This window comes from Nipponia nippon, unplaced genomic scaffold (genome assembly GCF_047370975.1).
Source record: "Nipponia nippon isolate SJK-2023a ecotype South Korea unplaced genomic scaffold, ASM4737097v1 scaffold_10, whole genome shotgun sequence".
Lineage (NCBI taxonomy): Eukaryota > Metazoa > Chordata > Aves > Pelecaniformes > Threskiornithidae > Nipponia > Nipponia nippon.
In genome coordinates, this window is record NW_028262291.1 from 15,651,816 (window position 1) to 15,666,002 (window position 14,187).

Consider the following 14,187-nt stretch of genomic DNA (forward strand, 5'->3'; position numbering starts at 1 on the left):
AGACGCCAGTAGCGTAAAGGGGAATTTGAGAACTGCAAGGCTCTTTGCCCAAAGGAAATGGTCTGTTGATAGGCTACAGATTGCCGTCCATTTATACACAACAGAAGGCCAGTTTCTGAGTGCAGGTTTGCCATTACAGAGCAATTAATTTTCCCTGCTGTAGTCTGTGCCAGTAGAATATCGGCTGCTGTTAAAGGGCAATGAAGTCAGAGGTTTGGGAGGGCAGAAGAGTCTTCAGTGATATTTGAGGTAAGGGACTTGTTTTCACTGCAGTGTTAGCTTGAATTATGCACCCTTAAGCTCATTCCCTGCTCTTCAAGTGAGGTAAGGAGAGTTAGAAGGCCCGCTCAGGCTGCACCAGCAGTGGGGCGGTTCGCGCGGAGGCTTTAGCAGCCCTGGCATATGGGAGTGCTGTGCCGCGAAGACACACGGATGGCATTAGCTCACCGTTCTCGCTGGCCCTGCCGTCAAACGTGAAAACAAACTGCATGCAATCCCTGTCACTTTTTGGGCAGAGATTTGCCCCGACCTTTACTACACTCTCCGACATAGCTGTTTGTGCAGCGGCACAGTAAACCAGATCAGAGAAAGGATTTTATTTTTTTTTTTTAAATCAACCAAATAAACCCCCAACTTTTTTTTTTTTTTTCTTCTCAAACTCTATTGACTCTCACTCCAGCTTGCCGCGCTGCTGCTTCAGTAACCTTGCCAACACAACGGCAAAGGGAGTGGAAGGGTAGGAGGACGGGCCTGAGGAGGAGACTGCTAAATCCTGCTTAAGCAGAGCTGGTATCAAATGAGAAACCCGCAGCCTGCGTTGTCCCCACTGCAGCATTAAGCAAGCCTCAAGGCACATTTCCTTACAAAGAGCTAACACTTACTCAGGCTAAAGACTTTTGCATGTGAATGCAGGCTACGTTAGAGGCCAGGTTCTGAGCTGAACTTCAAAGTGTTGTAGTGGTGAAGACAGGCCCACAGGGATCATGAGTGGAGCAGACGGAGTTTCCCCACCCCACCCCACCCCCCCCGCCCCGTGAAGAATAGCTTCACTGGACACTGACAATTCATCAGCTGTTCAGTACAGCCTGGTTTGGATCTTGCCTTTATAGCAAGTTTCAGCTTTAAAAGAACTCTGGGCCGTGGCCTGCATGCCACGCATGGTTTGCCAGGGCAAAGCCTCCAGCCCACAGTCGTTTCTAGCAGGTCCCTTTCCCTTTATGTCACAGACACACGTGGGTGACACAGCAGGGAGAAGAGTCTCACAGAATAGATGGCAACCTCAGCTGCTCCGACAGCCTGTGCCAGTTTGTCCAACGATGAAACAGGGTTGATTTTTCTAACCCTTTTCCTGTTGTCATTTCACCGTTTGATCGCTGTTCAGAGTCAGCAATGTATGCCTGTCTTCGGGCCACAGTGACGAAGTGCGACACTTTCAGCCCCAGGACTGTCACGCTTCGCGGCCAACTGACCCAACTAGAAGAGCGCACATCCTCCAGAGTTACAGGTTCGCTCTACGGAAAGCAGTGAAGCATTTGTTACTCTTTGCAGTTAATTCTATACGTGCGCATAAAAACTGGAGCTTTTTTCATTGTCGGCACAAAAGCACAGCCACACACCCCTGTTTATTTCAACTCTTTGAGAATTTTCATTGTTTTAAATCACATGGTCCCAGCAAACGTACAGATATCCAAGCACTGCTCTACTAGCTCCAAGCAAAAGCAGAATCCGAGCCACAGCGTTAGAGACCACATCGGTGTTGGTATCGACGGGAGATGCGTGGGGTAACAGGCCACTGCAAATACTTCACCCAAGGGCACACCTATGCTCCCTGCCATCCCGCCAGATGTACCTGATCCGCACTCCCTGCTTCAGAGGCACATCTCACCAGCGAGGGACTTAAAAACAGCCAATGAGGCATGGGGCACGCGGCTGCGACTGACACGCTCTGGGGAGACCTGTGAAGACACCTAACTGGCTGCATGGGTAAATACGCTGGCTGAAAAGATGGGGAAGCAATGAACTAGATGGTCCCCTTAGTGCTTCCTTGCCTTTGACCGTCATTGGGAAGTCGGCATGAGAACGCCCCGCTCGCTCTCATCCTACTGCCAGTGGAGCGAGGTAGCCCTGCATCTGCTGCGCCTTGCTGCCTGCCTGGGAAAGGTGACCCTTTTTGGCAGGAGAGAGACTGCAGCAGCTCCCTCCTTGTGAGAGCCGCTCTTCACTAGCACAGTCAACACCTCTGTCCAAGAGGTACAACGTTTTTATTACTGCAATTAACAAAAAGAAGCAGCTGTTTAAACAGTATATAGGGACAAGTGCTGATACTTTGAAGAAACATATCTAACTACAAAACATTCAGCACATCTCTTCCCTCCCTGGTAGAGGATAAGGACTGAAAACAGCTGAGTGGACATAAAGAGCTCACAAATGCCTTATTAATAAGTGTGTTGGATCTAATGATCTGTGAAACTGAAATGAGATTATTTGGATTATCTCATTAAACAAGAATAATAGCAATAGTAACCGGGTAGTAATTAGGAGTGGGCCAATCCAAGGACAAACTAAACAATAGGGCCAAAAGACTCTTAATTAAGACTCTGCATTTTTGTGCCTGTACTTCAACACCCAGAATTTATGAAGAAATCAAGAATTGTAGCTAACCAAACAACCTGATTTCAACAACCAGAAATTAAGCCACTGGCTACCCACACCTGTATGGATCATTCAGTCTAAAAACTAAGCAATGATTACATGGGGCTATTTTGGCAGAGCTGGCCTTGAGGAAACAAAAACATGTAGCCAAAACGTACAATTGTTTTTGAAGGCTGGGCAATTAACAACCAGCTCCAGGCAAACCTGCAAGGCGGGGGCAGAACAGAAACAATACCTAACCTCAGCCCTTCGTTTTAACCGTCGGCCATCCCACCCTCCCAACAAAAGCATGACTTTTCCTCAAAGTGCGAACGTAACTCCTGAGCTGGTTCAATGCTTAAGTCAAGATGAAGCGCCACATGAATTTTCCCTTTTAGACCTTGTTTATAGGTAAGTATCCAGAAGGTCTTTGGCTCAGGCCGCAGAACAGGACACCTCTGCAGCCTCCCAGGGATGGATGGGGCATGAGGGATTAAACGTGACCGATTCGGCCTGAGTGGCAGTTAGGTCAAAAGGTCCCTGATATCTGAAGCCCGAAGTAATTACTGTTGTGCAAAACCTACTGCTTCCATTGCCTTCCCTAAGCACACTCTACTTAACAGGAAAAGCAGGCAGTGTAATATACAGTGCAGTAGTAAAAGGCTTTTCCAGGGGATTGGATAAATGAATCTAAAAAGTTAAGACAAACTGCACAAAGGCCTGGCACTTGACACACAGCCCTGTCCTCTCCTGGGTTTCCTAAGGCAGCATGATCTAGCTGCACTTAATGCTCCAGAGTTATCGAGGCCACGGCACAGCCCAACAACAAACCAGACTGCATTTATCAAGGGAATTTAAACTCAAAAACGTCCATCTTATGGTCAGGACACAAAGTGTTTATTTCCCTTTTAAGGCTTTGCTTCCACATACTGAATTATTAACATTAGAAAAGAAAAAAAAGGGGTAATTGAAAGAAGCTACTTTGCAGAAAGATGTCTTTGTTACTAGAGTTATTTTATTAAGAACAGAAACTGCAGCCCTACCTAACACACTCATAATTCTCCACAGAGTACAGCGCAATTTGGATCTTGCTTTTGTAGCAAGTTTGAACTATAAAAGGACTATGGTTTTTAAAAATTAATTTTAAAGATGACAATGGCTTGGTAGGCATTTGAAAGACAAGGGGGGGGGAGCAAAACGAATGACTGCTCAATTACTCTGAAGCGTAGAGAGGCAGAGCTACCTCTAACACAAGAAAAGCACTCAGAGCAATTCAAGACTGAGGGAGGAAACACTTGAACAGTCATAAAAGGGGAAAAAACACTCTACTAAGAAAACCTCAAAGTGCTTTGGGGTCCCTCTGAGAGGAACTGTGACACTGCTACATATAAAACTAATTATCCTAATTTTCTGGGGTTTGACTTGCCCCTCACAGGGCTGCCTGCACGGCCTGCATGCCACACAGGGCACGCTAGGGCAACGCCTCTGGGCCACCGCTCCTTCCTCTTGGCTTTTCCCCTTTTTATCACAGACCTGTGTGGGGCACATAGCAGGGAGGGGAAGAGAGTCTCCCAGAGAGGGCACTGGGGGCAGCAGCCTCCTGCTACTGGGACCACAAGAACTCATCTCACGCGCAGTTTCCCAGATTTGTTGGGTTGATGACACCAGCCGATCACGGACTGAAAGCCTGCTGACGTGTCAAGCCTCCTCCAGCACAGAGCGCGCTGCGTGACCTGCGCACCCACTCACTTCTGCGCTGCCTCGAGCCAGCTGTCAGGTAAAGCTGAACTCTGCAGTCGGCATGACAGTAAAGAGCATTTAACAGATAGCTGTGCACCAAAAGGGATCCTCTTCTGCCTCCCACTCCACTACTTCTTTCCTTACCTCAGATCTAGTGTCTGCAGACTGAGCTGCAATAGTAACCATAGACTGGATTGCACTTTCAGCAGTAGCGGGCTAATCCACCAACATTGCTCAAATAATAAACTGCATCCTACATAGCTAACCAGAGAACTTTGCATCCTTCTTGCAGGGTGATAGCAAATGAGGGTGTCAAAGATGTCAGTGGCAGGAGGGGGGAAGAGGATCAGTTAACAGAAAGCAGCCCTGCACCTGATGGACAGGGAACATATCCAAAGTGAACACATATGGAGACATTCTTCTTCACATGATCTTCACCCCTAGAGCAAGTTGAAGCCTACACCAACATGTATGAGGTTTGGCTCTTCTCAAGCCATGGAACTGGGGAAGGTTCCCATCACCAGGAGCCAGCCTGGATGCAGACAGCTGGAAAGCAGCCCATTCCCCTGATTGGGAAACTGAGGCAGAAAACCAGGTGGCAAATCTGTTTCCTCTTCCTCCTCCATAGAGAGAGGTGCCTGCAATTTGTTGTGTCCTGCATCAAAATGGATAGCGGTTTCTTGTTTGAAAGCAGAGCAAATTTCCTGGCAACGAGAAGTAAATGCCTGCAACTTGAACGGGTGGAAGATTTCTGTTTAAGCTGGCTCTTAACTTGTATCTTGAACCAACTCCAGCAAGTGAAACTGCATTTGAACAGGGCGCTGCGTGTATGAACGATGCAGGGCTCAGTGTGTGCCCACCAGCCGTGGGAAGTGCAGTAATCAGGTGGGCCACATTTTGTGCCCTCTGGGGAGAGGTAATATGGAGTCAGGCACCACTACTTCAACAGAGACTTTTAGCTTGGGAATGAGGTACCTTTAGCAGATCACCAGGACAAGGTGGCTTGGAAGGGAAGTGATGGAAGAGACAGCACTCAGACTACCCCAGCTATCTATCTGGCACAGATCAGAGAAAGCTCCAAATAATGCACATCAGGACTCCAGGCACTTCAACATACTCCCTGATGAGTCCCTGCGCTTTAATAAGTGCAGGAGTACTCGGGGACTAGGGAGCAGAAAACAAAGCCACTGCTTGAAACACCCAGCACAATCTAACCCACAGGCTGTCACTTTTTTTGTGGCCATAAAAATGTGGAGTGATGCTAACGCTGCAGGCCTGCAGGACAACAGCACACCTAACACTTCTTCACAGTGGCCATACCTTCCCAGCAAAAATACACAGCAAGAGGGAATCTCCTACTATCTCCCAGCTCGCATGAGAAGAAATATTAAGACTGAAAATACACCGATGGCCAACTCTTTTACGCACATCAGGTGCTTGTACCTACTCTGTAGTCTGATGCTAACAGGGCTTGCTTTCTTTCACTGCTAACATCTTTAACTCAAATGTTTAAGGACTGAAAGTCAGGATGGATGGAGGAAGGCTTATTACTCAGGGTATTCTGACTAACAAAAGTTCCGCATTTTAAGACTGGCTGCCACACATGCAATATGTTCTAGTCTTTTTTTAAGCAAAAATTCTTGCAAATTTGCATGAGCCCAGGAGATGGAGCTTTGTGCAATCCACAAAGTATCTCTTGCAAAAGTTCCCATGCAGGCAGCTGAACCAAATCCAGCCATATACCTCTAAAGTCTGTGTAAATACCCCCCTAATCAACACTTCAGCACATCTGCTTTTACTGTCGGTGTTGACTCTTGCTCAACTCTCACCACTGCCACTGCAGCTTTCTGAAACTGCTGCTTAGTTTCTTGTGCTTCCACAGAGCGAGCCACTGCAAAAAGCTCAGACTCAGAAAGTTCAATGTATGTGCTGTTACAGCAAGCACCGTTGGGTAAACCTCAGGTTCATCATCCCAAATGCCGTTTCACTTGACCTTCACCACAGAGTAAGTTTAACATGGTTGTTGATCACGTGGCACGCTAGAGCAAAAAAGAAAAATACAAGCGTGTATGCGGCAGTGAAAGGAATACTCTCAACCTAAGCTGCAAGCTACATAAACAGCACTAAACTGCTGTATGCCATGGGATTATCCATCATTGTGATGAACTGAAGGCAAAGCCTGTGTTTTGTTAAACCCTATCTATCATCGGTATCTGCGGTATGACATTTCCGATTACAGCTGCTTTCAGACGAGCTTTTCAATTTTGTTGGGGAGACAAATCTAATTGCTGTTTAATACCAAACACCACTGCGGCAGGACATGATTGCTTTGCTTAAATAACATTGTTTCTTTAAACTGCTCAGTCGACCCTATTAGTTTGATCAGACCAGAAGCAAGGCTGACAGGAATCCTTAATCTGAAATAGAATTTCTTACTAGACCAATTTATGGCCCTGAGAATTTTATTACACAGCTGCAGAAGGTGCTGGTATTTGTTAAGAGGGGAAGACACAATTTCCAGAGATCACCAAAACCTAGGCTTTACCTATGCTTTAAGAAGAATCCTGTATATTAGGCAGCTAAATTGAGGGGATTATCGTGTAGTATTTTACAACAGAACTTGTAAGTCAAGAAGTTTCAAAACTGAGAAGTGACAGCGTCTCAACTGTACAACATGGCCAAGCCCCTAACTTTTCCTGCTTTTTATATCCACCTTTGCTACATCCGAAGCTGCCATACACAGAAAGACAAGATAACAGTAGGAGACCACATCGCAATCTGCTCTGAGCTGGTAGGAGTAGAGAGTTGTGTGCCCCGCAAGAGCAAAATCAGGCAGACGAAGCTCCGAGACAAAGTCAGGCTCCATTTCCCTGGTGCTCTATGGCGGAAGGAAGAGAGGCCCAGCCCGCTCCCCACTCCGGGCAGGAAGAGGTTGAGGAGTTGTTCCCCCCACTCTCAACCTTGCACGTACATCAGTGCAAAAAGGGATTATCGTAACCGCCCACTGCTGTCCGCTAACAGTCCCACCATGGTATCCTGTGCCAGGAGTAAGTGCCATGGGCTGTGGCCCCAAATGCCTCTGCAAACTGCCTCCGTGCTCAGCTCTACACCACTCCCCACATACGTCCATCTTTGTTTGAAGTGTAACTGTATTACAGGCTCACAGGTAGGACACGGGGCTGGGATTTAGGACAGCAGAGCTGCATGCCTTGCTCTCCCACTGCCCCAGGCAAGCTATTTCACCGCTTTATGCCTCTGTCTCCCTCGAAAGGGTGGGGGATCGGCTACTCTATTCTCACAAAAACCACTAAGATTTATGGGTCAAAAGTACTATGTAAGAGCTAGACACCAGTGAAATGGTGTTCCTGCAGCATCAAAGTTGCAACACTCACGTTTGGTGAATTCCAAAAAACTAAAGGCTTTCTCCAGCAGCTGTCTGTTCCCAGGTCATTCCACAACACTCCCAAGTGTAATACTACTTGGAATTCAGGGCCACTGAAACACCGAGTCACCTCTCTGCACGTCACAGGAATGTTATTTGTTAGTAAGGGCTTTATTTGTTTATCATGTGTGTTTTTGAGATCCTAGCATAATTGAAACTAGCTAGATACTATTTTAAAATATTGCTCTTGTATTGCTTTCCAGATACCGTGTGGCATAATTGCAGAATACTAAAACAAGAGAATCCAGACCTGATTCTACTGCTGAAGAAAGTTATCAGGAATAACTACTGAAGTGGAGCCTAAGGAGGTATGTGTAGCATGAGTTTGAGCTGTAAATGGAATACCCAATACAAAAGAGAGGTATTACTATACCAGCAGTTTCTGAAAATTTATCAATTTATAGTCCTAGTTTTGCCAAGATCAGCAGAGCTGAGCAACGATGGGATGGACTTTATTTTAAGGAAAAGGAAGATGCTATGTTTTTTCCATAAAAACAACAACAACACTGAAAAAAAACCTCACAAAGAAGCAAGCTCTTTTACAGCCTGTATTTCACAACAGCTTTTGGTGTGCCCCAGTGTCCACTAACATATATTATACTGAGAGATGGTTCCACTCCCTTTCTTGCAAATCTCAAATGCCTCCGCCATCAGAACTGATCCGAGATTTGAATCCTTCCTAAATTCATTTAACCTGATTAATTTTTAATGGCTGTCACTGGTTATTTCACCCAGTCAGTCAACAGCTTCTACAGTTCAAAACACCAGCCACCCTCTTCCCACTCTGGCATAACACAGGGCTCAGGATCTACGGAAATTATTCATCTGCATCATAAAGAACTTGAAGGAGCTGTAAAAAAGATTGCTCCCTGACAGCTGCACTAAACTTGAAAGCCCCTTTCTGGCTCTGAAGAAGGAGAATTCTGACCTGAAAAGGGGTCTTGAGTGAGCAGCCTGAAAGGGAATAAAATATTAGCCTGTAAAACCAGCACTCGCTAGAAAACTCAGGTGATCTTTTAATGTCGGTACACCTCTTGCCTCAGGCACAGCCCACGTAATTACTTGCCACCCAGCATCTCAAGCTCAGAGGTGGATGTAACAGGCTGCACTTCAGGTCCTTTTGTCCCGAGCACCGAGCAAGCCTCCAGAAATTAACTGCCAGTACTTCTCTAGCGGCCAAGGCCTGTAGGACAACGCTACTGCTTATCGTCATATCCAGTACGTATTGCTATGCCATTAACATTAACCTTTTATATTGATCCAGCTCCAGTTACTGCATCTGTGCTGGTTAATGTCTTCAATAAATCCTGTGGCAACAGGGAAGAACTCACACTAGTCAGCAACACTGTTCATTACAAGGGTTATAGATTTCTAACCAGAAGTAAAATTTATCCCAGAGCAGGAGAGGGTGGAGAGGAAAGAGGGAAGCCATCATTTATCCAGCTGCAAGTATGTCCAGGAATCCTTGGGAAGCAAGAAAAGGACACTCACAGACATCCCATTAGTGCAGCGAACATTGCTGAGCCGTGTCCTGTTGCCAAGGTACGTGCTGGCGGAGGGAGGCGACCAGGGCAGGACAACACATTGTCATGCAAATGGTGCAGAGTTATTGAAGGGACTTCCCAGCAACAGCCCACATTTTTTCACTAGTTTGATCCCAGCATTGAAAAGGAAACAAAACAACTGTGTGAACGTGAAGCAGCATTGGCCTAAGCCAGAAACACCAGCTATCCCAGAGCTATGGGAGTACCAAACCTGCCTTTGGCGAATTCAGTAGGCCCTACTGCTCTTTCTTTACATGGGAACAGGGAAAGAAACCGGCCCTTGAGTCCCGAGAAACACGTGCAGTGCTTTTTAACTACATTGTTTTTCGTGATCTGTAAGTGACACTGAAAACAGTGGAAGAAAGCGACACACAAACCTTCGCTCAGAAAAATCAGAGTACAGGTTTCATTCACATTTCGCTATTTGGGATTAACAATGATTGCGAGTTGAAAACTGTAAAAAGCTCACTGGCAGAAAATGCAACCGAAAACACACTTTAGTAGCTGTTTTCCAGAAAAATCAGAAGAGCATATACTTGCAGCCATTTATAAACCCGAATAATCTCTTGCCTTTTCTGACTGTTGTTACTATAGCTTGGTTGACATTTTTGCCCTTTTCAGCTAGAGAAATTAATGGTTTCCAGCAGTGGTAACGACTTATCAGCAGAATAACTGGTGTTTAGGTTTCCTTACTTGAAATAAATTACTAGAGGTTTCTTATTTTTCACAGAAGTACTTGTAAACAGGAACTGTCGATTTGAAAAATTCACAGAGGTAAAAGGTGGTCTATTTGCCTCCATGAGGGAACCACTCACACACCACAAAATCCTTCAGAACAAACAGATATCTAGCGCTCAAAGCGTCCTCTGGAAACAACTGAATCACAGCTTTCCCTTAAATCCCTGTCAGGGTTAATCTTTCCCATACTTAACAGTTACCTCTCAAACTCTTTCCTAAAAACGAAAGTAGAAACTGCGTGTGGCGTTAATCACCTATTAATTTAACCATAGGAATAAAGACTCACCGTTCTGGGCTTACCATTCCGGAATGAACTGTAGAAGTGAAGAAAACATGAAGTTGTGCTCGTACATTTGAATGCTGCCCTAGCTGACTCAAATCAGGGTAAGCTAAACTCATGTCACCTAAAGGAATGAAGAAAACTGTCTTGATTGATTTGAAAAAAAAAAAAAAGGGGGGGGGGGGGGAATTTCCTTAACAGGAACTCGGACACACAGCCAGAAATATCAGGGCAAACACTTAAAGCACAGAAACTTGGGCTGGGGGGGTGTGTGTGTTTAGAGAAGAAGAAAGGTGCAGGCAAACGGGAGGCAAGAGAGGGAAGAGCTTCATGCTCCTGAGAAAACAGGTGGTTTAGAAAGAAAACCTATAACCCAAAGAATGCCCTCGTGCCACCTCCCTGTGCCATGTCCAATGGAGAACTCGATGCTTCAGACCTGAAGTAAACCCGATCCCTACTCAGCACACTCAGCGACCCGGCAGCGACTCCAAGAATCGTTACTCTTCCTAAGACAACCCAACGACAAACCTTCCCGGGAACTGGCAGACAGTCCTGGCCACCGGGGGCTCTGCAAGAGGAAGGGTGCCTCAGCAGCCAGCCTTCAAAACCGGTTGTTTCTCAGCCACAGGGAAGCCTCTCAGCCTCTGCCATACACCCCACAGCCCTGGAAGAGCTGCGGAGCTGGCAAGGGCTGAAGTCCAGCGGGAGGCTTTTGTGAACCAAACTCGCCACGCGAACACGCCTGGTGTGGAGCAGCAAAGCACAGGGAGGCTGCCAGCGGGGCCCCGGGTGCCACGGCTCGCTGTGGAGGCAGAGGCCCTGCGGCTGCACCTCTCTGACGAAGGAAGGGCAGGCTTCACTGCGCCACAGCGGCCAAGAGAGCTGCAAGGGGCGGGCTGTGAGCTCCTTTCTGATGCGTGCTCTGGTGCAACACAGGAAAAAGCTCACGTTGGGATAAAAATTATCATCGCTCAGATTTGTACCTGCTGGGAGAACAAAAAAATACCGCAAGAGGAAAAGACTAACACTGGAAATTCAGAAAAGGCTGCTGGGAATGAGGCAGAAGCAGGAACATAGCTTCTGAAGGTTAAGCCAAGGCAAAAGAAACCATAAAGAGATGAGACATTGTGACGGGAGAAAGCAGGAGGGCAGTGGAGCCCAAAGCCCGGTGAACACCCCAGGCTGCCGGGGAAAGGGAAGCCAGGGCAGTGCCTGGAGACAACCATGGGTCAGAGAAGGTTTGTGCTGGTTCATATAAAGAATTAATTTTGCCAACTATTTGCAGATCTGGGTTTACTCCCGTTATCACATCTGTCCAGCCAAGGGAAGTTATAGTACCTTTACCCAGAGCAGCAGGAAAGACTCCACTAACTCTCCTGAGCACCCGCGACCTGTATTGTACCTGGGCAGCTGGATCACAAGTCCAGGAGACTTCAGAGACTACCCGAGAGAGTTTCACTCCCACCCAGGCACAGGCCTGTACCACAGCCCCGAGCGGTAAGCTTACCTGATGCTTCCGCAGGACCACGTTCCTCCTGGTCCCACACTCCTCTCTTCAGACACGCGCTGTCAAACGCGTTGCTCGGTGTTGTGCTTGGCAGGGGTCCACTCCCCCGGCAGGATTTACCCCTGCCAGTGCCTCGGCTCTGCTGTTCCCACGCCCAGGCAGGCATCCGCTGCCCCGTGGCGCCAGCTGCCGAGCAGACAACCTGCGTGCCCTGGGGCAAACGAGTTCCACTGACAGCGTACCTCTTCTGGCAACCAAAGGGTAAGGGGCTGACAGTCTTAGTGAGGACAGACAGCTTACTTAAGCTAGGCTGTAGGATTTACAGGAAATACAGTATCTTAATGTAAGATGTAAAGTAAGTAACGTAAGTAATAGAAATGTAAGTAATGCAACGTAAGCAGTAGAAATATATGTGCATAACAGTACAATCACAACACCATTACTGTTCTTCGACAAGAGATTGCCCAGCTCTACAGGCAGTCAATCTGGTGTACCACTCACTCTATCCTCAGGAGCGCCTTCGGCACCTGGATCTGACCTTACTGCAAGCCCAGGATTTGTCCCTGGGCAGTCTCATTCCGGCGAGTAGTACTCACTACATGGTACTGCCCCTCTCCTCCACCCCTGTGGGACAGACCCCATCACAGCAACAGCACCTGCCCTTCCCTCTTCTTCCAGCACGGTCAGCCGCTTTCAGCGCCACTGGAGGGGCGAGATGCCACACGAGCGCAGCCCAGCCCCCCCTAGCAAACCAGCGCCAGAAGAGACACAGTACAGATCGTGTTCGGACCAAAACACCCCAGCAGCATGAAATATAAGAACTGCATAAGCTTCAACACACTGCGCTCAAAACTGCTGTTGGCACCACATACGTAGCAGTATTACAATTCTATATACATCATCTGTTCCCTGGCTTGGGCCATCAGCCCGGACACTCGATCCCTAGGCGGCACGATTTGCAGTATGTAACTTTTTAAAAGCAGTCGTGTCTCAAAGTGCCATCTGCTGGCACTTTCATTGTTTACATACAGCTACTTCAGAGCCACGAGGAGCGTCAGCATGCTGAAACGCACAACTGAAAAGCTGGCAATACCTCCAACCCCAAAGATTCACAGCAACTTTTTTTTTTTTATATCATGAAAGCGGTTTATCGCACCTACGTCCCAGAACACTTAGTTATCATTGTGAGAGCCTGGCACGTAATCACCAGAAGCTTTCAGAAACGAAAGCAAGTCTTTTGACAGCATACAGAGGCTGGTAATTTTAACATTTCAGATGGACCAGACTTTAGAGCACCTCAGAGTTCAACGGAGTGCAGTGCTTTTCTTTTAAAACTGTCTTAATCACAAGTCTATATTTAGCTTCATCAACAGGGCAGAGGAATCCTGTCTTTCTGCAAAATTAAATCCAGAAGTTACCAGGTTCCACTGGTTATGATCTAGAAAGTAGCTATTACACTTTACAAAAATGTTAGGGCTTATTTATATTTACTTAAATTTTTAACATGGCAAAAAGTTAACTAATACACCAAGACTTAGAAGCAACAGTCACAGCAGCTCAGAATAACTCAATTTATAATTTTCTCCTAAAAAAAGGAAAAGCTGTCAGTCTGTTCTCCACATTTCTCTAGCAGAAAGATGACTCTTAAGGTCAAAGCTATTCAGAACCTGGAGGCACCACCTCAGCGATAGTGACTATGCAACAGCCACTGCCCATTGGGTTTAGGGAAAACTACCTCAGTAAAGACATAACATCTGAGGAGAGCTAATCCGCTGTCTGTATTTACCCAAATCTCAAAGATTATTCTTAAAATTACTTACAAATGACAGCAACAGTTATTGTCAGGAACTGATTGAGGTCTGCTTAAGCTTTCTGCACAAGGAGCAGATCCACATGACCTGCAATGACTCCATCAACCTCTCCAATTTTGTCTCCCTCTCGCCCCTGGCCCCCCGCCTAATCCTTTCTGCGTTTTCTACATTTCCAATTCTTCCTTCTACCATTGTTTTCTTCCCTGGTTCTTCCCGCAGGACACAGAGAGGAACGGCCCCACGTGCGTAAAATACATTTGCAGGTCACTTTATTAACTTGAGGCTATCAGATCAAAAATCTAGTTTAAGCACAGAAACAAGCTGTACAGCTGGTCTAGAACAGCAACAACCGCTACCCAGATTTGACACCATAGAATAGCAATATGGAAACCATGGCCACATGTCTGCTGCACCTCGCAAGCTGCGCGTTTACATGCAGCTTCCTGAAAGGGGCAAAAGTTTGTAAGGCACCAACCATTTAGAGACAACACAAA

At 46.8% G+C, this 14,187-nt stretch overlaps 1 protein-coding gene across 1 annotated transcript in view; it reads right to left on the reverse strand.

The window, feature by feature from the left end:
• Positions 1–12,431, reverse strand: part of LOC148057082 (uncharacterized) — a 36,245-nt gene extending 23,814 nt beyond the window's left edge. Inside the window, exons 1-3 of the mRNA XM_087745646.1 lie at positions 12,384–12,431; positions 11,883–12,192; positions 10,382–10,499 (exon numbers count right to left, since the gene is read on the reverse strand). Of these exons, the coding sequence (XP_087601772.1) occupies positions 10,382–10,499; positions 11,883–12,048 (284 nt within the window). The 5' untranslated portion in view covers positions 12,049–12,192; positions 12,384–12,431. The remainder of the gene's footprint in view (positions 1–10,381; positions 10,500–11,882; positions 12,193–12,383) is intronic.
• Positions 12,432–14,187: the final 1,756 nt, after the last annotated feature.